This window comes from Copadichromis virginalis, linkage group LG12, assembly GCF_057382275.1.
Source record: "Copadichromis virginalis isolate Kocher_CV1m ecotype Utaka linkage group LG12, C_Virginalis_male_GT1.1, whole genome shotgun sequence".
NCBI classification, from domain to species: Eukaryota; Metazoa; Chordata; class Actinopteri; order Cichliformes; family Cichlidae; genus Copadichromis; species Copadichromis virginalis.
Genome location: NC_140629.1, coordinates 20443642 through 20470539, shown reverse-complemented (window position 1 = coordinate 20470539; position 26898 = coordinate 20443642). Strand labels below are relative to the sequence as shown.

The window sequence follows — 26898 nt, the reverse complement described above, 5'->3', positions numbered from 1 at the left end:
TTATGAGAGTAACATGTTTCTGTTTTTGTTTTTTGATTTTCTCTCCCAGGGGAACAGGCTTTGGGTTCTGTAATGCTCTGTGTAAGCTGGCAGCAGTTCTAGGGAACCTGATTTTTGGCTCTCTTGTTGGCATTACCAAGGCCATTCCTATCCTCATGGCGTCATCAGTGCTTGTTGGGGGGGGCCTGGTTGGACTACGGCTGCCTGACACTCGGGCGAATGTCCTCATGTAACACTAGTGTAGCAGTGCTCACCTGGGCTAAAATCTGGATGTGAGAGTCCTAGAGAAACGTTTTGAGGAAGCAGTGCAGCTGGCTTGGTTTTTTATACATATCTTAACACACATCTCAAAGCTCGCTGATGTATAAATGGTGAAGCAAAACCGCAAACACACCTTTTCACAATGTGTCTGATGCAAACCTTGTGAGGTGATAAGTTCAACATTTTGTGAATCATTCACCTACAGAGTTCTCGTTAGAGTTTGGTTTGTTGAGGTTGCACCTTCTAGCTGCAGTCATTGCTTATGTGGTAAAACTGCACGGTTAAAATCTGAAGGCTTTTAATATTGATACAGTCTTATTAAGCCAATCCAGATGGATAGAAAAGTGCAAAAACAAGCTGTAATGAGCACAGCCAACCTGCTGTGTGACAACGCAGGGACTAGATGATCAGACAGTTCATACTCGTGACACAGCTGTATGACAGCTGGCTTGCCCACAGAACCAACTATCAGTACACAGACCATGTGTGCCGATAGTCATCATACAGAAATAAATATAAAGAAAAACATGCAGCAGGTACCTCATTTGCAAAGGTGAGATACATATATCTAATTATTTTCACTCGCTTGCATCTAACATCAGTCTGCTGTATTTAGATCAGTGTCATATTTGCTCCTATATCAGCAACCTTCACAAAGAAGCCCATTTACATCAGAGACCAAGCCCTTTGCACTACTTACCCAACCAAGAATCAAAAAGGCCATATAGAAACACTTTTCCTGTATCAATAATTGTATGTCACGTTGAATATGAACATGGAAATTTTTATTTTCTGCTGTGTGTTTGTGAAAGCCAAAAATAATGATTTGTTCCTTTTGTCCAAATCTCTATGTGGTATTATTATTATTATTATTAGTATTATTTTAAAAAAGCTCTAAGAGGAGCTATCCTTCTGATTTAGCTTTGTGTTGGATCCTGCTTGTGGCAGTAACATGTCATGCTGCTTCCTTTCAAAAATACTGAATGGCCTTTTTTAATGTGCCTCTCCTTGACTGGAGCAGATGCCCGTAGTCATGTGCTGTCCAAAGGTTTTAAGGAACAGACAGAAGCTGAACAGGCATTAGATTAAAAAAAAAGAATAAGTAATTTTATGTACATATGTAAAATATGTCACAGATATTGATTCATTTTTGGTCTTAATGTCATGTTTTTTGTTAGACATACGTATTTTGCTAAAACTTTTGTTTCCTTCTCTCCTGCAAAAATGTCACTGCTATACCAATCGTATCATCAAGATATGACCTGTGGTGTTAGTTACCATGCAAGACGGCAAAATAATAATGTAGATAACAACCACCTCGTTATGACGGCGGATTGGTGCAGCCCATAACGTTTTTTTTAAATGCATCTTAATTTAATCAAAATTAACCCCATTTTTGTTGGTTATAGTCGTTATATTCACAGTTGTACAAAACTGAAACTTCTAGGGAACATTAATCTTTTACCTCTCATTAGACTTGATCTCACTGGCCACTTGGTTAGATACACCTATTTATCTTTAGTCAAGACGACCTGATCAAGCACACACTGATTATCAGAAGGAAGATGAAAGACGATCTAAGTGACTTTGAACATGGCATGGTTGTTGGTACCAGAAAGGCTGGTCTTAGTATTTTAAAAAACTGCTGACCTACTGGGATTTTCCCCACACAACCCTCTCTAGGGTTTACAAAGAATGGCCCGAAAAAAAAGAAGAGAAAATACCTTGTTGATGTTGAGTTCAAGGAGAAGGGCACGGCTGCTTTGAGCTGATGATGAAGCAGATGAGACTATAGCAGCAGAAGACTGCATGTGGTGTCACTCTTGTCAACTAACAACAGGAAACTAAGATTACAATTCACATGAGCTCACCAAAATTGGACAACAAAATTGCCTGGTCTAATGAGTCTCGAATTTGGCATAAACAACATGGAAGCATGGATCCATCCTTCATTACATCAGTGTGTCAGGCTGCTGGTGGTGTAATAGTGTGATGAAATTTTCATAGTACCAACTGAGCATCAGTCTACCTGAGTATTGTTGCTGATCATGTCCGTCCCTTTATGACCACAATGTACCCATCTACTGATGGCTGTTTTCAGCAAAGCTCATATCATCTCAAACCAATTTGAGGTGATATGAGTTATTGTACAGCATGTCTTTGACCTCAATGCACATCATGATGAAGATAATAAAATAAAGATATCAGGAAAAAAATTTGATGCCGTCCCTCCCCCCAGATTCAGTTGCTCTCAGTTTTGAATAATAAACGTGTGTATTGTATTTTCTGTGGTGTTAGCTAACCTTAACCTGCATTTCTCTGTATTTGTGGCATCTGTAACTTCAGTGTGGACCTGGTTTGTGTCTGTGCTGCAGGTGGCTCTCTCTCAGCTACTCAAAAAAACAAAAACTGTACTGTACTTGTGCACATCATTGCCAGAATATGTAAAATAAGTTGGAAAGTGAAGTCTGCTGCTATTGTGCAACATATTTTTTGAGCACATATATATAATTTAAATATTTTTAAAACAAAAGTATGACATACAGAATCTAAATTACAAAAAAACAAAACAAAACAAAAAAACTTGCCCAGCAATATTGACCTATGTCAGTAGCAAAGAATATCAGAAGGAGTCATCAGTATGAATGAAAAACCTGCATTGTTGTACCGGAGAAGTAATATTACCTAACATGTTGGTGTATTTAGGGATTTTGATTATATGTACTGTATTTGTGTGTATGCAAAAGACAGCGAGTCTGAGAGGGAGAGTGTGTGTGGGCTTGTGTATGTAACCATGAATGTAAATATTATGTACATATCAAAGCTGATGTTAGTGAAGTTTCTGGGTTAAATGTTTCAGCTCCTTGAGGGGACACGTGTGTCTCCGGCTTCGTCCAAGCGATAAGTCCATATACTGTATCTCTGTTGTACATCCGCTGGTCCTCAGCTTTTACCTGCTACTCTGTGCGTGCGTGGTTGTGTATGCGTTACACTTGCATGTACGTAAGAAAACTTGCGTTCTTTTATGCTCAACTTTTTTTCATTATTATAAATTCTTCTGGGAGAAAATGATGACAATATTAAGATTTTTGTTGAGGAAAACGTGAATGTATCACTCGTATGTTTTGTTCATCTATTTTTGAGGGGAGGGGGGATAGCCAGATGTGTGTCAACAATAAAGTTGTGAGTACTAATTGTGAAGGGCCTGAGGGATGACTGAGCTTGATGTTCAGTGGTCAGCAAGTGTGAGAAAATGTGAAGATGTATTTGCCAAATATTCAATTCCCTGTGATTGATGTTAGAAACTGGAAAAGCAGGGATTGCAGACTGTGCTGCTTTTGAACATATATAATAAAACTTATGTTCTCTAGCAAGTTACTCTTCTGTGTCATGCTTGTGCTACACCTCAGATTAATATTAATACTGATGCTCCTGTAAACATCATTTATGTGCATAAGACAACATAAGCCTTAAATTTATGTGTATGTAGTAAGTTTAACTAAACAGTAATAGTTTAGAAAGGCTATAAAGTTCAGTTTTTGGAGAAACTCTTTGAGAGAGTGCAGCATTTACACTCATTTTTGACGCAATAGTGGGCGGGTGTGTTTATGGACAGTGCTAGAGCCAAAGAGTGGACAGGCCACTCCAAACTCATGGGATGTTTGGGGACACCTACACAATCGCTCCAAATTCCATGAGCGGGTGAAGCACATACTTAGAAAACTGAAGTTACAACCACTAGCTACTTTTTCTGCAGGTCTTTTGCTGAACGACTGCTTTACTGTCCCTTTTGCCATGTGGAGACATTAAAGCAGCACAAGCATCCATTAAATTCTAATAATATTACAGTTTTCAGCAGTTATATAACACTACATGACAGTTCAGCCCACAGAAGAAAATAACAAGAGGATATACAAAAACAAAAATAATAAAAGATGATGCCACAGAGAAAAAAAGAATACATAAATAGAAAAATGTAACAGTTGTTGTGCCAACCCAGTAAAAGATATGGTTTTAATGTGGCCTCCACATCAAAAATTGTGTGGATGTAATCTTTTTCATTTCATTGTACCACAATGGAAACCGTTTCCAACATTTTGCATACCTGCCAAATGAATACATGCAGATAAACACGTGGTTAGAGTAACTGTGTCCTCGAGGTAATGCTGCCTCCTAGTGGCCAAAATCGAGGACGTGAATCATTGCAATAGCTGCCAATGATTAATGTATAAAGAGTCGGTATAGACTCTTCTGTATACAGACTTCTTTTGGCTGCTCCCTTTTGGGGGGTACCACAGTGGGTCATCTGCCTCACTCTCACCCTATTTCACGCATCCTCCTCGATCACACCAACGCTCTGTATCTCCTCCTTCACTGCATCCATGAATCTTATCTGCAGTTTTCCTCTTTTCCTCCTGCCTGGCAGCTCTATGTTTAACATCCTCCACATGTCCAAAACTTCTCAGACTTGTCTCCCTAACTCTGTCTCCAAACTGCTCAGCCTGAGCCGTCTCTCTTATCTACTCATTTCTAATCACTCCCAAAGAAGATCTTAACATCAACTCTGCTGCTTCCAGCTCCACCTCTTTACGTCAATGCCACCACCAAACTTTACATCACTGCACAACTCACAACCATCTTTTAAACGGTCTCTTTCATTTTTGCTGCTATTCATTTGTCAAAAATCACCCAACACTCTTCATGTCTCCCCGCCTCCAGGTATTTAAACTTATCCACGTTCACTTCCTCTACTACCTCTCCTAGCATCTTCACTGTCACACCCACCCTCTCATCCACACACAGATATTCTGTCACAGATATTGTTTTTTTTACTCCAGAGCATACCTACACCTCCAGACCACAATCTTGTCTACAAAGATCATAGTCCACAGAGGCTCCTGCCTGACCTTGCCTGCCAGTATGTCCATCAGCCCCGCAAACAACTCGTCTCTGTCTCGCTGTCCTCATACAGTCTAAAAGTTTTAATTGATTTTAGAAAGATTTTTTACGCAATAATATCTTGAAGTGATATTTTTAACCTCCCACGATGGCCTTTTATGATAAGAACACGTTGTACTAGTAAGTTTATATCAGGAAACCCGGTACCGGTCCGTGAGTCATTTGGTACCGGGCCGCGAGAGTGAGACTCAGGTGTGAAATGTATGGTTTTCAGGGGTTTTATCGGTTTTTAGCGTTATTTTGTTATCGTTTTTTCGTTAACTTGGTTTTCCTGGGTCTTTTCACGTGTGTTATGAATAAATCTTATTTTTTTCGGTACCGGTCACCGGTACTAGTTTTATTTTGTTGTATTTATCCGCGACACCTTAAAGGCCGGTCCGTGAAAATATTGTCGGGCACAAACCGGTCCGTGGCGCAAAAAAGGTTGGGGACCGCTGGTTTATATGACTTGTGGCATCAACTTTGCATACAAAAGCGAAACCTGAACTTTTATGCAAATTAGAGGACGTTAAAAAAAACCCTGTAAAGACACACCCAAGGCAGGGTTGTCTAAGAGAAAAAAAAAACATTAAAATAACAAATAATGAAAGCACCAGGCAGAATTAAACATTCACAATTTACCATCTTAAAAATTAAAATAATAATAATACTAATAAAAACAGTTAAAGCTCTGCCCAGACTCACCTTATCACCAGCAGGTGGTGCAAGGTGCTAAAGCTCCGTCAGCGTTCCCGTCAATCATTGCAGCTCAGAGCTGAGCGGGGCAAGAGCACCGACCAGGAGCACTTTGTTCAGGAGGCACCACAAGCTGTGCACACCATGGGGTTCGTCTGCTGCAAGGCACAGTTAGCACTTTCATGAAACTTCTGGACACAGCTGTGCCTATTTTTTTCTCTCCATATACATCACTATTATTTTTCTTCCCCCAGTTACCAGTTAGTTTATTCACATCTGTATCTGCCGAGAGGCGCGGTCGCCGGGTAACTTCAACGTTAACTTAAGTTATTTCCAGTTGAGACGAGTTCACGGGTGGAGGAAACGAGGCAGGATGTACCATGAAGAGACCGCAGCGTTACACAGGCCACGCTATGGAAGTAAGTGAGATCGTGTTTGATTGTTTTAGAGCTAAAAAAGCTACTGACTCCTACCCCAACGTGGGTTGGTTGCGAGGATGAGGACGAGCTAACGTTTCGGTGCCTTCGCGGGGATGTTTGCTGAGCAACAGGTGGGTGAGCTGCACCACTAGCTGCGGGATACCTTCAGTAGGTGTGGCTGGCCCTGACGGTGCGCTTAAAATGCGGATGAAGAGTGGCTATTAGAGGTTTTAGGTGAAAGAAACCACATCCTGGATGCTTCAATAATACTACTAATAGTTATTTGAGACCTAGTTTTCTCCCCTCGCCTCTCACAGGTGGCCCTAAACGCAGCACAATGATTTTTTAATCTGTTTATTTGACAGTGGACGCCAACATAAGGCGTTTTTCTCACAGGTTAACCATTAACTTGAGCTTTCTGCTGCCGCTGTCACATGTGCAGCCTAACCCCGTGAGCACGCCAAGAATTTAACCGAGTCCACTGACAATAAACACAGGTAGGTTTACTGTAGATAGCATGTCTGTGGGCAAAGTACAGCTTTGAGAATAGGCAGTATTACCCCCAGTGCTGTTTTTTTTTTTTCTTCTTCTTTCTGTAGCATCTGACTTGAATCATTATATTTTATTGATCATATCTTGCTACTGTGAATCAATAAGAAGTGTGTCTCCAGATAAGGGAGAGTAGTATGCTGCAAACTCTCTAAGATATGGGTCCAAACAAGTCCAAATTTGTTGGCCCCAAATCACAAAGTTGTCCTTCAACTGCGCTTTAATTTGCAAGTGCTGCTGTGGGACCCCGAGGCAAATCTATTCATGTATTTCATACTGACCTGAGTTTATTGATTTGGCTTGGATACAATGGATGAACCAAAAAAAACCCCACAAAGCCTCCCTTGAATCGTAGCCTGCCAAAAGGTTGTGTAGAATAACCCTGCAGCTAAACAAAAGCATGAGTCATAATCACAGGGACTATAACTCAGGTCCGGTGATCTTGTGACACACAAAAGCAACAGACCCATCCTGATAGTTAAATATAACACAGTGCAAGAGCGTAGACAGGCTCTTCCAGGAAGTGTGTGAGTGTGTCACTAGAGGTAGTGTGTAATGGCTGCGCTGGGGCTTCTGTGCCTGACATACGTTTTCATCTGCATCTGTCTTCTGCACAGCTGGACCACAAATCTGTGGTTGGACCCTTGGATGCGGTGCTCAAGAGACTAGAAAACATTTCGCCTAAATAGCGGGACAATTACGTCTGTAGAGATGTGGTTGGCCCGTGCTTCTCCTCGCATGCGAGTATTATTTGCCAAGCCTCTGCTGAGACTTGGCGAACAAATGTCTCTGCAGGTGGCTGTTGAATAGACAAGTTTAACAGAGTGTGCTTTAGAGTTTTAAAATATTCAGGCTAGAAAAGGGTTTAATGACCTACATATGAAGTTGGTTTGGCATGATTGGTAGAATATATGCAATGTGGGCATAAAATTGAACAAAACTACAGTAAAGTCAGGATTCTAAACTGGCTTTTGTAGCTTTTGTTTTAGGATCTCTGTGAATAGAAAAGTTTGCACTTGGCCCAGGTGTGCAGAAGCTCCACTGCCATGAGTTTGATGTCACTGTTTAGCAATGCGAACCTTTCTGAAACACATCTCAGCACTGATGGATGTAAAAGTCCAGCTAGGGACAAATTAGCAATATATGTAAACTCTCTGTGCAGCACATCAGCTTCACGCTCTGTATTGGAACTGCTGTGTGCTAAACGACATTGTCCCTATCAAATAAATTAAATTTTAATTTAATTTAATAATGACATCAATGGAACTTGAGAGGATATGCTCTAGTTTGTCTATTAGCCAGTGCTGATATTTTTTGTCTGTCTTGTTTTTTTTGTTTTGTTACTTATTTAAGAATCACATAAATCTAGTGTAATTAAGTCTTTTCTTTTAAGTCATCAGACAGTCTTTGTGTAGTTAGCCGGCTCAACATTGATATGTCACAAAAGGAAAGGGAAAAAATTGGCTACTGACACTGGCGGATCTTGTTATTTTCTGTTATTTCTTATTTCCCATCTTATAGGTAACTTAGTGGTTGCAGATTATGGCAAAACCATCTTTAAAAAAGAGTCATGTTAAACAGTTCCTAGAGGCTTACATCTGCAGGGCACCTGGCTTTATTTTACACTCGCAGAAACCTGCGAGTAAAAACTGTGCCTGTCCACGTGTACCATCAGCTGCTAGCCTGTATTTAAATGAAAAGGGAAAGATCTGTTCGTAAAAGGAGCCCCATAGCTTGAGATTTTCCCTTTTACTCAGCCAGAAATAAATAGATTTGATCGGATTAGAGCTGGTTAGGGAGTACGGCGTGGGGTGGGGTCTCGTTAAGCTGCAGGTGAAGGTCAACTCTCAGCAGAAGTCACTTGTCAGATCGGCACCCCGCCAAAGCCAGTTTAAAAACCATAAAATAAAAAGACTATTTCATCTCTCACGGCAGGGTTTACTGAAGCATGAAGTGGAGTTTTTAAACACATCAGCTCATAGTAATTAAAAAAAAGACTTATTTTTATGTATGTTTGGTATCAGCACTTCTGTTCAGGTGCCGTTTTAACCTATACCTTCAATGTTAGTGTAATAAAACACCATCCTCGAGGAGACCGCTTTCTGTGGTACTGATTCTTTACAACCTGGAGGGAGACTGTGAAGACCCTCCCGATGTGTGTCACGGTTGCGAGTGCAACTTTTGCTGTGCCGTGTTTAAAATAACCTTGTGTATGCAAAAATGTTGTCATGCTTGTGACAACTTCCTGTATTGAGTATGACGCACACATGATGATCTTGGTGTTGGTTAGAGCTAAAAAAATACCAGTGACACAGCTCCTAAGGAGGCCCGAGCTATAGTTAAGTATTAGCTTGACCTGTTCTTGTGCAGCTTTATGAAACAACCCTTTTCAACTGTAATTAAGAACAACAAGAATGGACAACACACTATGGAGTATGTTGCATAATGAAAAACGATGACAGTGATATAATCATAAGTGTTTTTTGTTTTTTTTCTTCCAGCCATTCAGGATGATGAGAGGTTGTCAGCAGAAGAGATGGATGAGAGGAGGCGGCAGAACATCGCCTACGAGTACCTGTGTCACCTAGAAGAAGCCAAACGGTAAGGTGGGCGTTAGATGGAGGGAGAAGCATTGTGCAGACAAAAGCCAGCTGCTTTTCTTTGTATTGTTTGCCTTGTCACAGTTCACACGGCATCTAGGATTTAAGTTGGGTGTGCTCTTGGTCAATCATTAGTTCTGTTTAATGTTTTTATACAAAGGTTTATGTGTTTAATGAACAGGAAATGGTTGTGAAATAAAGGAATGGAGTGAAAGTGAGGGCAGTCTTATGAGTAAGAGAGCAAATGTGTGTGGTTAACAGTGTTTGTAGTATTATGAAGCTGCAATGGTGGATAAAGGCTGAATCAGCGTGGATGCAACATGATGACATGGAGGTGTAAACATTCCTAAGAGCACGTGTGATTAAATCTGGGGTGGTGCTGACTGAGTGGAAAGAGTGGCTCGTTATCCACTGTACTCTCATCTTAGCTTTTTTTTTTTTCTCTAAAAGCTGAAATTATTTATTTATTTAAAAAAAAAAGAAGAAAAAGCTGTTTTCCAAAGCAAGCACAAATCTGATGAAGAGTCTTTGAGGTGCCTTAGCAAACCTGAAAGCGAACCACTTCCTGTCTTCTTCATGTTGGCATCCATCTGAACGGAAGAGGAAGTCTGATCATGTTTCTTCTAACACAGATTTGATAACCACACCCAGTCCCCAAGAGAGTATTTTCTTGGAGTCACTTTTCAGCTTAAATCCATTGCAGTCACTGTGGCCGAGTGTCGACTGCACATTTGCTTTACGTCCACATGCCCTCAGAGATTTGTTTCCCAGCTGAACTTTGACCCTGTAAAGACTGTTTGAATAGCCTATATTATCTGCTTATGACACAAGAGAGTTTAAGGGTTTACAATAAGACTTAACTGAACACAGCTTCAGGTTTTCATCATAATCTGGTCACACCAATATGATGACACTTCAGTCTTTTTATAGCTGACAGGAAACACTTTAGCAGAAGGTAAACTGAACTGCATAGAGAACTTTTAGTGAGAAAGTTTTTGTATTAATACACCAGGTTAGCCTTTAAAAATACTATGTTTAACTTTCTCAGTTTCCCTTTTAGCTTCCCCTTTTCTTCTTTTTTTTGGGTTGTATGGAAGCCCCAAACGCAATTTCATTGTTCTTGACAATGACAATAAATAAATAAATACTAAATAAATAAATAAAATCCTGGAGCTTGTGACACCTTTCAGCCATTGAATTGCACCTCCATTCTTTGAAATGTGTCAAGTTAGATTAGGATTAAGACAGACCTTTAACAAAGCTGTAAACCACTGAGGGCAGGGGATTAGGTTCTGGTCTCTGGAGTCAGGTGTAAGCAGTCACTGAAGTCAAGCAACCATGAGTAAGCAACCCAGTACACCTGAAGGCACAGTTTAATTAGCCCCCTTTTTAACAGTGGTAAAAACCAGTAAGGTTGGTGTCAGCAGATGACCCAGCATGCCTAACATGCCCGGGATCCTGAAGCTGCAGCAATTTCCCAATTTGTCATTTTAAACATTTTATTTACATGTCGTCTGTATAAAAGCCTAATGGGACAATTGGACAGACAAAAAACTGGAATCTTTCTGCAGCAAAGGGACTCAAAGGAAAAAACAAACAAACAAACAGCTGGTGGGGTCAGTGACATTGTTATCTCTGACAGCATGTGGGATGGACAGACATGCTTTGTTTTAACAGTGCTTTGCTTGCAGTGCCTAATTAGTTTAGGTCAAACTCATAAAGGTTTAACTACCTGAATTGTTTCTGTTGTATGTTGCACATTAACTCGCACCTTAAATGAAACATCTGCTAATATTTCACAGGACGATTGCTTCATTTTAGCCAGACTTTTTTTTTTTTTTTAAACATCTATCAACTGACAAGAACGGATGTCAGTTAATAGACCCTCCCCCTCCCTCTCCCCAATTCACACACACAGTTGCACAGAAGATTCTGGAAGGAGACCTTGTACTCTCACCACAGAGTAAACAAATGGTGGTTTACATTTGTAGTTTTTCTGGATTGGGAGCTTTCTTGTTTGCTTTGATGCAGGATCGCTTGGAGGCCTAAATTGTCATGTTTGCTTTTTAGTTAACAGCATTACCCTAATCTTTGGATACATTTTAGCCTGAGATGTAAAATAAAATTCTGTATTTACAGACACACTGGCACACACAAAGACAACTCATGACATGCATGACTAAGCTCCATGACGTAAGCTTCCCAAAGCCACTGTTCAGTCAGAAATGCTGAAGCTGAAAGCAAAAGAGGATGGTAATCATGTGTTGAGGTGGGATAGACCTTTGTTCTAGAGTCCTGAAAGCTCTATTTTGTTTTAGCACTGTGAGCCACAGATTGGACAATAACAGGAAGGGATTTTTTTGGAGGGCTGTAAACAGCATCACCAGTTTGTCCTGCGTCAGGAGACAAGTTCTCCCGTCATTGTTTTAAGCACAGGAAGTGCTTCACAGGAGAGCTATGTAACCCACGCAGGATGTTCCTGCATCATGTGTTCATGCACTAGTTGGATTTCTTTCTTTCTCTGTAATCTGAATTAGAGCTGGGCGATAGAACGATAACGATATGTATCGCGATATAACTTTTACTCGATAGAGAAATTAAGCTATCGCGATAGACCTCGCCGCTCTTGTCCTCAAAAAAAAAAAAAAAAAAAAAAAAAAGGTCAGCCAATCCAAATTAAGTAGCGCAGAGCCGAACCAATCACAGCCGCAGCGTCACGTCGCGTGACTTGTTACGTACAGCACAAGTGCCAAGCCGCACGTGTGTTTGTTTGGGAAGCAGCCAGCGGGTAATGGAGCCAGCGCGTAATGGAGGAAATGAGTGTGCTGACTAGAAAAATCAACCGAGCGTGACCGAAGAGAAAACAGATGATGGTGCCGGAGAGATTGTCGAACGGAAGAGCCATAGAAGTTCCGTAGTGTGAAGGTATTTCGGCTATTTCAAGTCTGACAAAAAACAGAGTAGCGTGCACTGTAAATTGTGCCGAAAGCAAGTCTGGAAATACAGTAAACTGGTGCATGCGTCACACTGTGCACCACGTTATTGTTTCGGTGAAATGAATTTCTACAATACTGTTACTGTTAATTCTACTCTCTGCAGTGTTTAAATGCTTACATATACACACAGTTACTGTCCCTCCACACATACGACTCGGGTCTGCTTCTATGCCCCAGCTTTGTTTACTTTTTCCCACCGAGGCTTCTAGACTTCTGATTGGCCAACATTTCTGCACGGTTAGGAATCTAGCGCCACCTGCTGCTTTGGCATGTTCATAGCAGCGTTTTCCTTCATTTCTACCTTTATGTGTGGACGGGATTATTTTTTAAAACGAAAACGGAAAATCTCCGTTTTCAAAAATACCCGTGTACGTGTGGACGTAGCCTCAGTCTCTGACTGGAAGCGCTAATTCGTCATTCGGCTTTTGTCAGACTAAAGTAACTGTTACAACTGTTTGAAAAGCTCAGCTATACAACAAGGAGAGATTGAGAATTTCCTTTTAGTTCTCAGTTTATTTGATATTGACAAAAGTTAGTCAGTTTTGTCTGTTCTTCTGTAAAACAAACTAAGATTTATTTTTAGAATTAATATTTTGTTTCTAAGCGGAATTGACAATTTAGTCTGTTTTGTTTGTTCTATTTTGAAACTTAAACGCTTTAGCGGCTGCCTTTTGTGTAGTTTGCAATATTTGCCTTTATTTATCTGAAAAAGTCTCATGTTCCTTAAGTACATCTACCCTGTTGAACTTATTATGGGAAATAAATATTTAAATAAAAACAAGCTGCTGATTATTTCACATTTTACTTGTGAGCAACGGCACATTTAAATCTTACAAATATAGTTATTTGGCTTATATCGTGATAGATATCGTTATCGCCTGAAATGAAAAAAACATATCGTGATATGAAAAAATCTCATATCGCCCAGCTCTAATCTGAATATCAAATATACTTGCTGTTAATTAATATGCTGCTTTTTTTGCACAAGATTTTCAAGTCATTTATTTTGTCAGATGGGCTTTGTTTGTGAGGCTTTGTGCAATAGCACAACACTAATAGGACTGCACAGTATGTGGAAAATCTGTAAGCTTAGGTGCAGGGAGGTAGTGAGAGCTCTCTAATCTCCCTGTAGGCAATTTGAAGCAAACAAACAGTCCTGTATAATATCAATCCATTCCATGCATCCATTCAATCATTCATCCTAACCAGGCCAACCGTTCATGCTCACATTCAAACCTGTGGCCAGTACAGAGTAACTGGTTAGGAGTAATTTAACTTGCACGTCTTTTGACTTTGTGTGGGCAGCTGGGATATCTGAAGAGAACCCACGCGGGGTGGAAGAAGCGGCAGGTTTAGATGCTACTTTGTTTCTGTTGTGTTAGAGCTATTGAAGAGGGGAAAAGCATCTTAAAACAACTGTGCCTAAATCATTTGATGACCGGAAAAGGATGAGTGCATCGAGTGTATAATTAAAAAGATTTTTCTTATTGGTGGGATTTAAGTTAGGGGTTAGGGTTAGGCATTCCCTTTAAAAATAAAGGGATAGCTATAGCATTGTTTAAGATTATTATACAAATGTTTGTTCCTCATGGTTATAGCCTGCACACTCCACTGGGTTTGTGTTGACTATGCACTGTGTGTGTGTGTGTGTGTGTGTGTGTGTGTGTGTGTGTGTGTGTTGTCCTTAATGTGCTGACAGATAATTTGCCACACTGAATCCTTGAAGCACCCACGCAGCCTTAATTAACCTAAACAAGATGTCCTCTGCATGCATGTGGGAAGTAATGCTTTGCTGCTTTTGTTAAGCCTGAAAGGAGGCAGGAGTTGTTGGTATAAATAAAACCCATAACTGAAACATGACCAGGTTAGATGGCTGCGTGCTGTACACTGTAAATTCAGTGTATGGGGATGAGCAAACAGCTAATAAATTACACACACATTTCTTTTACTTTGTAACATCCAGGACAGGAGACCATAACAGTAAATTTAGTGTCACTTGTAAGCAGTCAGATAATGTGTAACAGACGTCCTCGATCATGATGATTCACCATGCTCACAAATCATTCACTAGTTCTTTGGAATAGGTTTTTCCTGATGTCCCTGGAAATAGTCTGGCAGAGACTGCGTTCCTGAAGGCTTTGCTAAACCTCTCAGAGGGAAATTACATCAGCATAAAAGGAGGGCAAGTTAATTCTGATATAAACTGTATATTTTTCTATTCAGTTATTCGTTTGCACCTTTCTCAAAACCTCTGCCATCCTCTAGAGAATAAAATGTGATCTTTTCCATCGTTACACACTTTTTTTCTTGCCAAAATGCAACTTTTAAACTTTATCCGTAGTGCTGTTTTGAATTTAGACGATTTAAAATAGTATTAGGTTGCTTTAATTAATGTTTTTCCTTCATTGTTCCCCTGACTGGTCACCTCTAATCACACACTGGAAATGTGTGTGCAGCCCCCTTCCTAAAGCATGCTGGCCTCTGTGTGGGTGTTGCCTGTAACATTTGCCAGTTCCCTCACATAAACAGGCTACTTTGTTGCTCTGTTTAATCAAAAAACTTCAAGTTCATTTCAGCAGCAATGGTTCTTGTGAACTGTGTGTGTGTGTGTGTGTGTGTGTGTGTGTGTCTCTCGATCTCGAGTAACCATAGCAATGTTTAAGGGAAAGCAAGTTTAATTTAACTAGCGATGAAAATTAAAGGTTTTACTCTTAAGTGCATCCATAAAGTATTTAGAACCTTTCACTTGTTTTACATGGTCTATATTCAATATTCCATACTGAAAATGGGAAATTTAGAAGTTATTACAGACTCTTTCAGATTTTAAGCTCTGTCAAGTTAGGTAGGGATTGCCTGTAAACCACCATTTCAAGATCTCAGTTCAGGGATACAGCTGGACCATTCAAGGGCATCCAAAGTGTTATCCCTGAGATACTCTTACACCGTCTGGGCTGTGTGCCTAAGGTCACAGTCCTGTTAGATTTAAAAGGTTAATCACTCGTCCGGTCTGAAGTCCTTTGCACTCTGGAACAGGTTTTTCACCACCTTACTATCCTCTGTTCAGTCTTCCCTCACCTGTGACCACTTCTCTTGTCACTGCTCATGAAAAACAAACTTGTTGCTGCCACCATCATGTGTCAATGTTGGGATGATATTGTGCAGGAGATGAGCTGTCCCTGGTTTCCTCCATACACAGTGCTCAGAATTAAAGTCAAAGCAGTCAGTTCCATCAGACCTGCAAGTGTTGTTTATCACAGTTTGACTTGATTTTAACTGCAAAGAAAATGTTTAAATTCTGTTCTTGCGTTGCCATCATGTGGTATTAATGCGATAAAAGGAATTTAACAATTAATAGGTCAAAGAAAGTCAAGAGGTCACAATTATTATGTAGAATGCAATGCAAATGAGATGTTGCGTCAGTGTGATTTCCTGTGTACTAATGTTGTAGACTAGTCTCATTTTCTTCTTTATACTCTTTTAATCTGCAGTTTTACATCATTATGTCCTCTTCTCTATTTTATGTAATTGTCAACCATACTGAAAATCTCTGAGATTTAATTAACATCAGGCTGTTCATTGGGGTCTGTTTGGTTCCAAGAGATCAGTATGTGAGATGCACTTGACATCTGAGCTTCATATTTGTGTTTGCTCAGATGGATGGAGGCCTGCTTAGAGGAGGACTTGCCGCCTACCACAGAACTGGAGGAAAGACTTAGGAATGGGGTCTACCTTGGCAAGCTCGCCAATTTTTTTGCACCAAAAATGGTTTCAGAGAAAAGGATCTATGACCGAGATCAGTCCCGTTATAAGGTAAGGCTTCTCTTCTTTTACTGAACTTGTTTAAGAAAAGTCAATAAAAACTTTGAACTTTCAGATTGCATCATAAAAGGCAGAATGACTGTTTCCCAGGTACTTCCTGGCAGTTACAAGCAGTTTTAAACCGGAAAGAGGGAGATGTGACAGGCCAGTGTTGAGGGCTAACTGTAAGCTGTTGCAGCTGTTCTGCTGCTACACTAAAGTATAGATATGTTTGTACTTTGCCATATTATACTCAGGGCTCGATATGAGATTTGGCCATCAGACCAGCTCAGCTCTTGCACATAGTTTATGCTTTGTAATAAATCCTTAAATATAAATGCTCATTTTTTTTGCAGTTCATCCCTTTAAATATCTGTGCTTCTGTGGTTATCTTTAGAGTAAAGGACTGCACTTCAGACACACTGACAACACAGTGCAGTGGCTCAGAGCCATGGAGTCAGTGGGCCTCCCTAAGGTAAGGGGCTTGTACAGCTGTTGAAGACACTTTAAGTTCTCTTTCACATTTGTCACACTTTAAGTGGAACGATCTGAAATGCGAGAACATGACTGTTGAAGTTTGTAAGTGCATGATGTAAAAGAGAAAAAAGTTTGTATAGAAAGGTCCTATTTTTTATTTAAGACCATAACATATCTGAACACTGGCTTATGGTTTGTACTTGTTCATGTTAGAGATCAGAAACCACCATGGCACCTAATTTTTACCTCCAATCAATTATAATAAATGTGTAGGAGTAATGCTAGAACAGTATTACTCATATTTTATCATTTATAGCACAACACCAAAGACTGGAAATAAAAACATAAACTGCATCCTGGAAATAAGAATATGGTAAAGTTGTTATCTAGGGCTGGGCCATATTATACCGTTCACGGTAATACCGGTATAATGTTAGGCAACGATAGGAAAATGAAATATCGCGATAGAATATGAGTAAAACGCGCATGCGCAGTGCCTTTGTTTTCATACGCACATGGCCGATTGTTGAGTGAAACAGATGAACCAGAATTGGTTTGTAAAAATGGTGCAACTTCCGTGATGTGGAACTGGTTTGGTGTTTGTCCGTCAGATACACAACAAAGCACATTTTTTTGCAGAACATGCAAGCGGCCATCGTTATTGTCGTATTTGACGGACTAAGATGCCCTTAAATCTGGGAGTAATCTGGGTCCTAAACTCCGTATTCCTCAGGTCAAATGAACACTGCAGCATCACTAAGAGTTAAAAACTGTCTAAATTCTTTCATCTTTAATAAAACGATCAGCATTGCTGCTTTACCAGGTGTAACTATGAAGTTTAACTTCCAGGCATCCATGAAAACAAAATGTATTACATTTAACGGAGTTAGAAGCTAGCCGGAAGCTAGCGGAAGTTAGCTCGCTAGTTTCGCTAGTTACCTAAGCATGATATAGCACGTTCTGACTGAGAGATTTCTGAAAAAAATCAAACGTACAGCTCTGCTATCACTTCCAACATAAATGAAGACAGAAAACTAAACAGCAGTGACGTTTGTAGGGTTACTGAAGTTGGGCTAGCTGGTATATAATGATGTGCTACGTGATCACTAGTGACACAGCTATGTTAGCATAACATAAACAGTGAAGCTGGAGGACGAACACTAACACTTTTCCACTTATAAAAGTTAACGTTAAGGTTCCTCATGGTTAGAGACAAATGCAATCGCATGGCAGGATGCTGTAAACGGACCAAACTTCAGTCAGGAGAACAACTGAGATAATCCGTCCACAATATGAGGTTAGTCATTAGTATACTGCAACAACATGGGAATAGAGCCGCTGCCAGAGAATTCAACATTAATGAATCAATGGTACAGAATTGGAGGAAGCAAGAAGAATGAGTTTAATAAAGTTTGATTTATCTGACTGCTTTGTTTCGCTTAATGTGCCTTATAATCCCGTGCACCTTATGGTCCGAAAAATACGTACTGCACACTGCAGTTTAATGTTGCAAAGCACCTCTTTTTAACTTCAGTGGATATTATACATGGTTATGCTCAGGATATGTCAGCCCATTTCTACTGGAAATGCCTTTTGGTTAAACTTTCAGCAAGGAATTTGCATTTGCACTGTTACATTTTTATAAAGCTTTAATGTACATAAAAACCAGCTTCTTGTTTAAGTGAAAATAAATGGAAGGTTGTCTTTTTGCGCTAGTAATGTTGTGGAGTTGTATTTTGTCTCGCATCAATTATATCGTCAGTTATATCGTTATCGCAAATTTTCAAATATATATCGTGATAAATATTTTTGGCCATATCGCCCTGCTCTATTGTTATCTACTACTGGCTTTTTCTAGTCTTCAGTTCATTTTTATTTCAAACATTTCAAACATGTGCCTTCACAATCATTACAAAATATCGTTCCATTATTTGTTTGAAAAGGAGTAGGCAGAAGTATTTACTTATTTGTCCCTACCCCCTCAAGTTTTACCTCTCATTCATTTAATTTTCTTTTAGTCTTAATTTATTTATTTAAAATTACTTGCAGCTATTCCTACCTCTTAATTCAATGTTGATTTTAAATGCATCATTCGTGTGTTATTATCAAGATAATTATTGAGACAGAGCCCCCCCCCCCCAAAAAAAAAAAAAAAAAAAAAGCAGGAACATGTGGTCCTGTTAAATTGTAGCAGAATGAAAAGTGTCAAGACCATGATAAAGAAGAGTGACTAATACCTGCTGGTGGTTTCTGCTTTCAGATATTCTATCCTGAGACGACAGATGTGTACGATCGCAAAAACATGCCCAAGGTGGTATACTGCATTCATGCATTGAGGTACGACTGTAAGGATCTATTTTGACAGCACAATTGGTCGCTCATCTGTTATCTTCATGTATGTGCAGTGGCTGGGTTCCCCTGGCTGAGTTCTCCTGAAGGATCTACACCTGAATGTTCAGTGTGGTTTCATTTCATGAAATGCAGACCTAAGTGTTGTCTTTGACCTAAAAACTATGTGGTGGTATCTGTCTGTTAGGGTTTAAACTATGAGCCAGGCCAGATTAGATTCAGGCAGCATTACATTTGTCTGTACAATGTTGCCTAATTAATGAATGCAATTTATAGTGTATATAAAAGATGTGCATAGTTTCCAAAGTGAAAAGCTGATTTAATACATGTGACTTTTGTCTGCATTCTTTCTAATCACCACCAGGGGGCAACTCATCTGGTTGTAAAAAATGTGGAAATTGAAGTTTCTCATGTGACTTCATGTGCACATTTCTGTCTGCCATACTGGACACGATGCAACCACCTGTTGCTAGGAAAGTTTCTTCCCTGACTGGTTGGTGGTGGTTCCTGGGGGTTTCTACCTGTTGATGAATGAAATTGGTTGCAAAAAAGGCGCTGCACCAAAAGTCACCTGTGATTTATTTGGATGCTAGCAGATTGCCACTGTTGTTGTTGTTGTTGTTGTTTTTTTCTTTTCTTTTTTTCCTTCTTTTTGTTTATTCAAATACTGGCTAACTACAAGCTGGAAATAGAGAAGAATTCCCCTTCATATTAAAAATTGTGCTTGTGGAAATATCTTTGCTACATTGCTGAGGCTTAAGTTTTAATTAAAAGGGAGCCTTCTCCATATCCAGTTTGTCGCACTTTTCATTTGGAAGTGAACTATGACTGCTGCATTGTGCTAACAACCAAAACTATCATAAAGAGGACTTTTCTACATGGTTGAGGAAAACACGTTTTACCCTAGCAACAGGTGGTTGCCATGACTTTAGCAATCCTTTTTTTTTTTTTTTTCTTCATCGACTGCTATCAACCTCCAACAACCACTCCCAACCAGTGTTGGGAATTTTTCCCTTATGACCAGTGGTTGCCAGATGGTCATGGATGATCCAACATTGTCACCACGCTTGTCACATGTCCAAAATGGCAGAGAAGTTAATGTCACATGGTTAGTAGTCACATTTCTGCAAAACCTCGATATAAGTCAAATGCTCAGTTGATCCATGACCTCTTTCCGTGGTGTCTTGATGAACTAACGAAAACAACATCATGTTTACTTGAGTTAAAAGGAGAATAAAGCAGGGAATGGATTAGGTTGGGACAACCATGTAACTAACAAGCCACTCTCCTAGCATGCAATAGCGAAGGTCAGAAGTGCACAGCTCAAGGCTTCCACACAAGATTATAGGTGATGTCATTGTGCCAAGTCCATACAATGTATACAGCGCAGCTGTAGATTATATGGACTAGTACATACTGTTTTCGCTAACATTTATTTATTTATTTAATTTGGATTGGGTTGTGTTGGACTAAACCAAACATTTTGGTTTGAATTGGAAATGAAGTGCTTATTTTGTATCTACAGACAGAATTTATCGACAGCTCATAAAACTACTATGCTTGTGGTCAGATGTTTACACATCATCATGATGGGAATGAATATCATGGTCATTTTAGGCTCTTGATTCCCTTAAACTGTTGTTTTCGTTTGTTTGTTTTTTTCTCCCAGGGTGGAATGATTGTACAGAATACGTTTTTAATGACTTTAAGAAAAATATAAAACGGTTGCACAAGTTTGAATTGTTTTAGGATATTATCTAATCCATGCCAGGTCAGAAATGCATACAGGCTCAAATGTGTAAACATATTCACCTATCTGTTGTAATAAGTAGTGCTGAAGGTTCAGTTTCTTCTAACTTGACAAAGCCAAGGCCTATTAACTTCATGGTCATGCTTTATTCAACTGGTAGCATAAAATAATTTGTCTGTCAGCACTCACTGGATTAACCAATGCTAAGAACAATGGGAAAGTCCAAGGAACTTGATGAAGATCAAAGAAGGAAAACTGTAGATTGACACAGGTTGGTAAGGTCTCTTGGAGCCATTTCTAAACAACTGCAGTTTCTAAGATCATCAGTTTAAACAACTGTATGCGAGTACAAGTTATTTTGATGTGTAACTGATTTGCCAATATTTAGAAGAAGACCCAAACTGTCACTGTCAGATGAAAGAAAATTGGTGAAAGCCCAGAAACCACCAAGGCTCAAGCCTGCCAAGAACTGGAAAATGCTGGAACAACAGTATCACCTGTTCACAGTGAAGTTGCATGACCATGGGCTGAGAAAATCAACACATTTAAGCTTTACTGAAACTTGAATATTGGACACAACTGATGATCCAAGAGGACAGTGTTTTAGAATGGGTAAAGCAGGCGTTAAACCTCTGGAATGGTCTTCCCAAAGACCCAAGCTCAACCTGATTGAAAATTTGTGGACTACACTTGAAAGCCAGGTTCATGCCAGAAATCCAACCAGTTAAAAATGAATTTGGTGAGTTCTGCTAAGAAGACTGGTCAAATATCCAGCCAGACTCATGCCAGAAGCTTGTTGATGGCTACCAAAAGTATCTGGTCATTGTGCAACTTGCCAAAGGGCATTTAATCAAATACTAGTGGGGCTGTATGTATGGATGTATGTATATATTTGTATTTACTTAATCTTCTTTTAGAGAAAATCCAAAATAATTTCAAACTTGTTGACGTGGTTGTTTTCTAAATTTAATTAAGATGTATGCTGTGCAATCATTCCCCCTGGAAAAAGAACAGTTCAAAAGGCTCATTAAAGAAATCATTCAAATCCCACAAATACCATGATATTCATGACCACGGTGAGCGTACGGAAACTTCTGACCACATTTGTACAGTGTGTCCATGAAGCTTAACCTCCAATCTATACATCAAAAGCAGAAGTGGTACTTAGTAAATGATATGAAACAGAAACTGGAAAACATTGTTTCTACTTTAGTAGCACAAGGAGGTTCTGTGTGTTACTTTAGATGTGCCATGCTGTATATATTATCCAGACTCTGTTATTGAGCTATAGACAGCTATATTCACTCTATACTATTAGTTGTAGTTTCAGTGTTTAACTTTACGTTTGCTTTCCTGTGAAAGGTTGGTGGTCTTTTTCCGTGGCTTGTGCGTCGCTGTAGGCCCTTGCTTACTTAGTCTAAATGACTGACTTTCTAAACCATCCAGTCAGCTAAGCACACATTTGGGGAGTGGTTATGGGAGCTGCCTGCCTTGTTTTCTCTGTTGTAGTGTTTTGGTGAGGTCCTTTGAGAATTGGGTTCCTTCCTCCCCTTATGCACACACGTGCTCTTCCTTCCTGCAAATCCAGTTCAAGTCCCACAAGTTCCCATTGAATGTTATTCCTCCTTAGGTACAATGCTGACCTCATAAGTAGATGTTTTAATTCTTCTCAGAGTGGTAGAGATTTGGGAAAAAAAAAAAAGGGAATCCACCAAGCTAGTCAGCTGATCGTCTTTAACCCCTGTGGCTGGTAATCAGCCACCTTCATTAACCCCAGTCAGCTGTTGTTGTGTTTGTATCCCAGACCGAATCAGTTGCCTGCATGTTGGAAAATTACCCTTTGTAAAAGCAGATTTTTTAGATGGTCTCTTTCAAACCTCTCTGTGCCAAGGACAGAGTGCATCTTATGTTTACACATGCTGGGACCAAAGGGCAGAACAACCACTAGCTACTACAACTCCTTTATTCAGAGCTGTACTGATGCCAGACCTCCCTCGCCTCTGTCAGTGCGCCCCAGGGCAGCTGTGGCTACAATGTAGCTTGCCATCGCCAGTGTGTGAATGTGTGTGTGAATGGGTGAATGACTGAATGTAGTGTGAAGCGCTTTGGGGTCCTTAGGGACTAGAAAAGCGCTATACAAATGCAGGCCATTTACCATTTAAGTATCTATAATTCATTGCCAGTTACCCAGTACCTGCCGGAAGATGAAAGTTTTATGAAGTTTCCAGTCACCTCCTTGTTAAATTTATCTGCTAGGTAGTGCACGGAGTCTGCTTAGTGTTGTCACAGTGCTTATTGTAATTTGAGACAGTGCTACCCCCTTGTGGTGTAAGTGTGACACTGCAGAGAAGATGATACCGAAGCGATCTTGATCGAAAAAATAAATAGTTTTATTTTCATGGTATGATCTACAGTGTTTTGTATCGCTTATTTTTTGCACAACTCTTACATCGTATGTGTTTGTGTCTTTTTTTTTTCCAGCTTGTACTTGTACAAACTGGGAATTGCACCACAGATTCAAGACCTTCTAGGGAAAGTGGACTTCACAGGTAACCATCTACCATATAAATTACCTGAAAGTGAAACATAGCACAAACCTTATAACGCACAATATCATTCATACTACATTCATATTATTAGTCCAGCATCACTTTGCTTGTTAGTCCTCACGTGATGGTACAACACAACACGGTTCCCATGTGTTCTTCATGTTATAGCAGAATTTTATGACCAATGGTTCATTACCAGAGATCAGGCTCTTATCACTAGTGATGATCATCCACTCAAGTAATGGGACCATAAATGGAACAATTTATAAATTGCACCTGCCCTAAAAGCAGGACGATGACCTTGAAGGGGAAATTGGATTTAAAAAGTGGGGGAGCTATTAGCTTTTTATGGGGCAAGGCCCTGAACCTTTTGATGGCACCTCGTGTGTACCCATGTTCTCCTGCAAGCAACTGTCATGGTGCTCTAAGAGCAACATGTCTTCATCTTAATTTTCCTCTAACAAAGGACATTTACTCTCCTCATGTGTGGTGTGAGGGGTCTGTTGTTCTAATATCACTTGATCATTTTTAACTAGTTTTTTGAATGTTATGAAATATTTATTTTAGGGTTTTGGCAGATTGATTTTAAGTCGTTGTTAGTGTTCTGATGCCCCATTTAACAGTTATACTGGTTAGAAATTTGTCCCAACTGTATGTTTTGTTTTGTTGTTGTTGTTGTTGTTGTTTTTATTTGTTTATTTAATTTTTTTATTCCAATGTGCCGTGTCGCAGCTGTTTCATGTCAGTAATATATGTGTTTTACAGAGGAAGAGATCAGTAACATGAGGAGTGAACTGGAAAAGTATGGCATTCAGATGCCAGCTTTCAGTAAAATTGGAGGTATCCTGGCCAATGAGCTGTCGATTGATGAAGCTGCCTGTGAGTGATCTTTTAACCTTGTGATCTTTTAACCACTCAGTTGTTTTTGACTGAAGTAAACGGAGTTATCTGATCTGATATGTGATATCCTCCACTAAATCCATGTTTTGTTTTTTTTCCTTAGTACATGCTGCTGTGATTGCCATCAATGAAGCAGTTGATAGAGGTCAAGCATCTGTCACAATGGGAGCCCTGAACAATCCTAACGCAATGCTGAGGAACACACAGGAACCTCTGGCCCAAGAATATCAGGACACACTGAGTCAGACCAAGTCTCGCAAGCGGGATCAGTCCTCAGGGAGGGTGAGAAGACAAACACTTCAGTGATCTCTTGGAGCTTTTTCCTTTTTATTTAGTATCTTAGCTGCAGGGCTAGCTCTACACTAGGGCTGAACGATATATCGCATTTGCGATAATATCGCGACATGATCGAGTGCAATTTTCTAACCGCAAAGGCTGCGATTATACTCTGGACATGTCCAAATTCATGGGCTGCATCCTCCTGAGGCCGCATTTGTAGACCGATTACGTCACAGCGACGCGCCGAAGGCTGTCCAAATTACTACCATATCCCAGAATTCATAGCGCGGCCCAGCCAAACTCCAGTTTCCAGCAATGGCGGCCGCTACTAAGTTTTAAAATTACTCATACTAATCTTTCTGGGTCACAAAATAAACTTTTAATATATTTTCAGGCGAGAAAGTAGTTGTGTAAACATCAAATATCTGCTCGGTTTATCAAGATATCCCATATTTGCAAAAGTGCTTCGACGTTTTCAGAGGCGTCTGCTACCCACCAGCTCGACAGCTAGCCGGGAGCTCGAGGGTTACTGATGCGGCCGAGAACGGCACAACTCCCGGCACATCATTTTCAGATCACCGCGGAGTTTCGCTGCTCGGGTTAAACGTAATATATAAGTCACTTAGACAACCTAAAAATGTTATTGTTGGGCTTTTTTCAGTGTTTTGTTTGTTCGTGAGTAAATCGGTTTGGCTGAGATTAAAGTTATTAGATTAGATAAAATAAAACTTTATTAATCCCCCGGGTGGGTTCCTCCTTGGTTTTCACACAGCTGACTAAACGTCAAACAGAAAACTTATTAAACAGAAGTATGAGACAGTCGAGAATTTACGCCAGTGTCTGGTTATATTTTAGATAGTAAGAAGCAGACGGCCGAGTTTATTAAACTCCACCGAGACAGCGGTGACGCTAATCAGAACTAGACCGTCCAATTTCACGCCTTTAAATTTTAAAGGCGTGTTTGTGTGTGTGTTTATACAATTGCTATTATGTTTGCACTTTATGTGTAATGTTACTGACTGCAGAGATCAGTAAGATGTGTGTATTTTTTATTTATTAGTTTTATTTATTTAATATTATTTTTTAATTGAATGACTGTCTAGTAGTTCACAGATGTCGAAAAACCGAGTGTGGTAAAGCCACTGATTTTTTTTTTATGTATATTTCTGCAATCTGCACATTGTACTGACTTTCATTTTAATGTTTACACCAGGGTTCCTTGTCAGCACTTTATGCTCAGATGTTTGTAAGCTAAAAATAAACTATTGTGTATGTTCAAATATACTGTTGTGATTGAAGAAGTTAAATAAAAATGTCAGTCATCAATTCATGCATCACCTCATGTCATCATAACAGAGGTCTGTCTTCCAGGAAAGAACAGTTTAAAATTAATGTAATATAGTATTGGCCATACTATATGATGTATTGCTTGTCTTTGTTTAATAATACAGAAGACAAAGACCTTAAAAAATAATCGCATATCGCATCGCAATCGCAATATTGGGGCAAAAAATCGCAATTAGATTATTTTCCATAATCGTTCAGCCCTACTCTACACTGGAGTCTTAATGCTTTAAAATGTAGCTGCATGCTAGAATAGACTGGACTGCTGAGTCATAAAACAGGTTGTGCTGTATCAGAGACTGAGAATAGGCAATTCTGATTGCTTACCAGCGTACACTGAGGCAAAGGAATTATGAGTGTTATAAACACTCATAAGGTTTGTAATTTGGGAAAACATCATCTTGGAGGGGATCCATCAATATTTTCTATCGACTGTTCACACCTTGGTTTTAGAGCCACCGTTTGGTTTATAATTGTTTTTTAATTATTTTTTAGATGGAAAAAATAAAACAATGCAACTTTCTCATCTTCAGCCTTGTTAAAATTGTCCTCACCCCTTTAACCTGAACCAACCTTGAACCATGTAAGCAGGTTTGATTAAGTTACACCTCTTACTGCTGCTGAGGTTGACATGTTTTCTGTGTTCAAGAGCACACGTGCTGACCACAGACAGATTTTAAGAGCTGTATGTCTGAATGTAGTTTCTAGAAATTTCTGAATCATGTGTGTTATTTGAGACATTTTCCAAAGGAATATAAAGAAGTGTGATATGTATGTGGCAGCTATATTAACTCGAGAACTGCACGGACATCTGAAAATGGTTGCCTGCGCTGATGTGCTCTACAGGCTTTGCCAGCACATTCCAGTGACTGCATTGTAAGCTGTATTTACCTAACGCTCCACGCCATCCAGCACCTCTCCTCCCATTCTCTTTACAAACGCTGTGCAAACAGTAGCACTAGCTTTTCTTTTCTTTTCTTTTTTTAATCGATA

The 26898-nt window shown here is 39.6% G+C and overlaps 2 protein-coding genes across 2 annotated transcripts in view; both read left to right on the top strand.

The window, feature by feature from the left end:
- The window catches only part of sv2ca (synaptic vesicle glycoprotein 2Ca), a 30045-nt gene extending 26414 nt beyond the window's left edge, over positions 1-3631 (top strand). Inside the window, exon 13 of the mRNA XM_085475218.1 lies at positions 50-3631. Within this exon, the coding sequence (XP_085331344.1) occupies positions 50-233 (184 nt within the window). The 3' untranslated portion in view covers positions 234-3631. The remainder of the gene's footprint in view (positions 1-49) is intronic.
- Positions 3632-5998: 2367 nt separating this feature from the next.
- The window catches only part of iqgap2 (IQ motif containing GTPase activating protein 2), a 40320-nt gene continuing 19420 nt past the window's right edge, over positions 5999-26898 (top strand). The window contains exons 1-9 of the mRNA XM_085475217.1: positions 5999-6044; positions 6150-6314; positions 9365-9464; positions 16113-16269; positions 16655-16732; positions 18995-19071; positions 23315-23382; positions 24148-24261; positions 24386-24564. Of these exons, the coding sequence (XP_085331343.1) occupies positions 6269-6314; positions 9365-9464; positions 16113-16269; positions 16655-16732; positions 18995-19071; positions 23315-23382; positions 24148-24261; positions 24386-24564 (819 nt within the window). The 5' untranslated portion in view covers positions 5999-6044; positions 6150-6268. The remainder of the gene's footprint in view (positions 6045-6149; positions 6315-9364; positions 9465-16112; positions 16270-16654; positions 16733-18994; positions 19072-23314; positions 23383-24147; positions 24262-24385; positions 24565-26898) is intronic.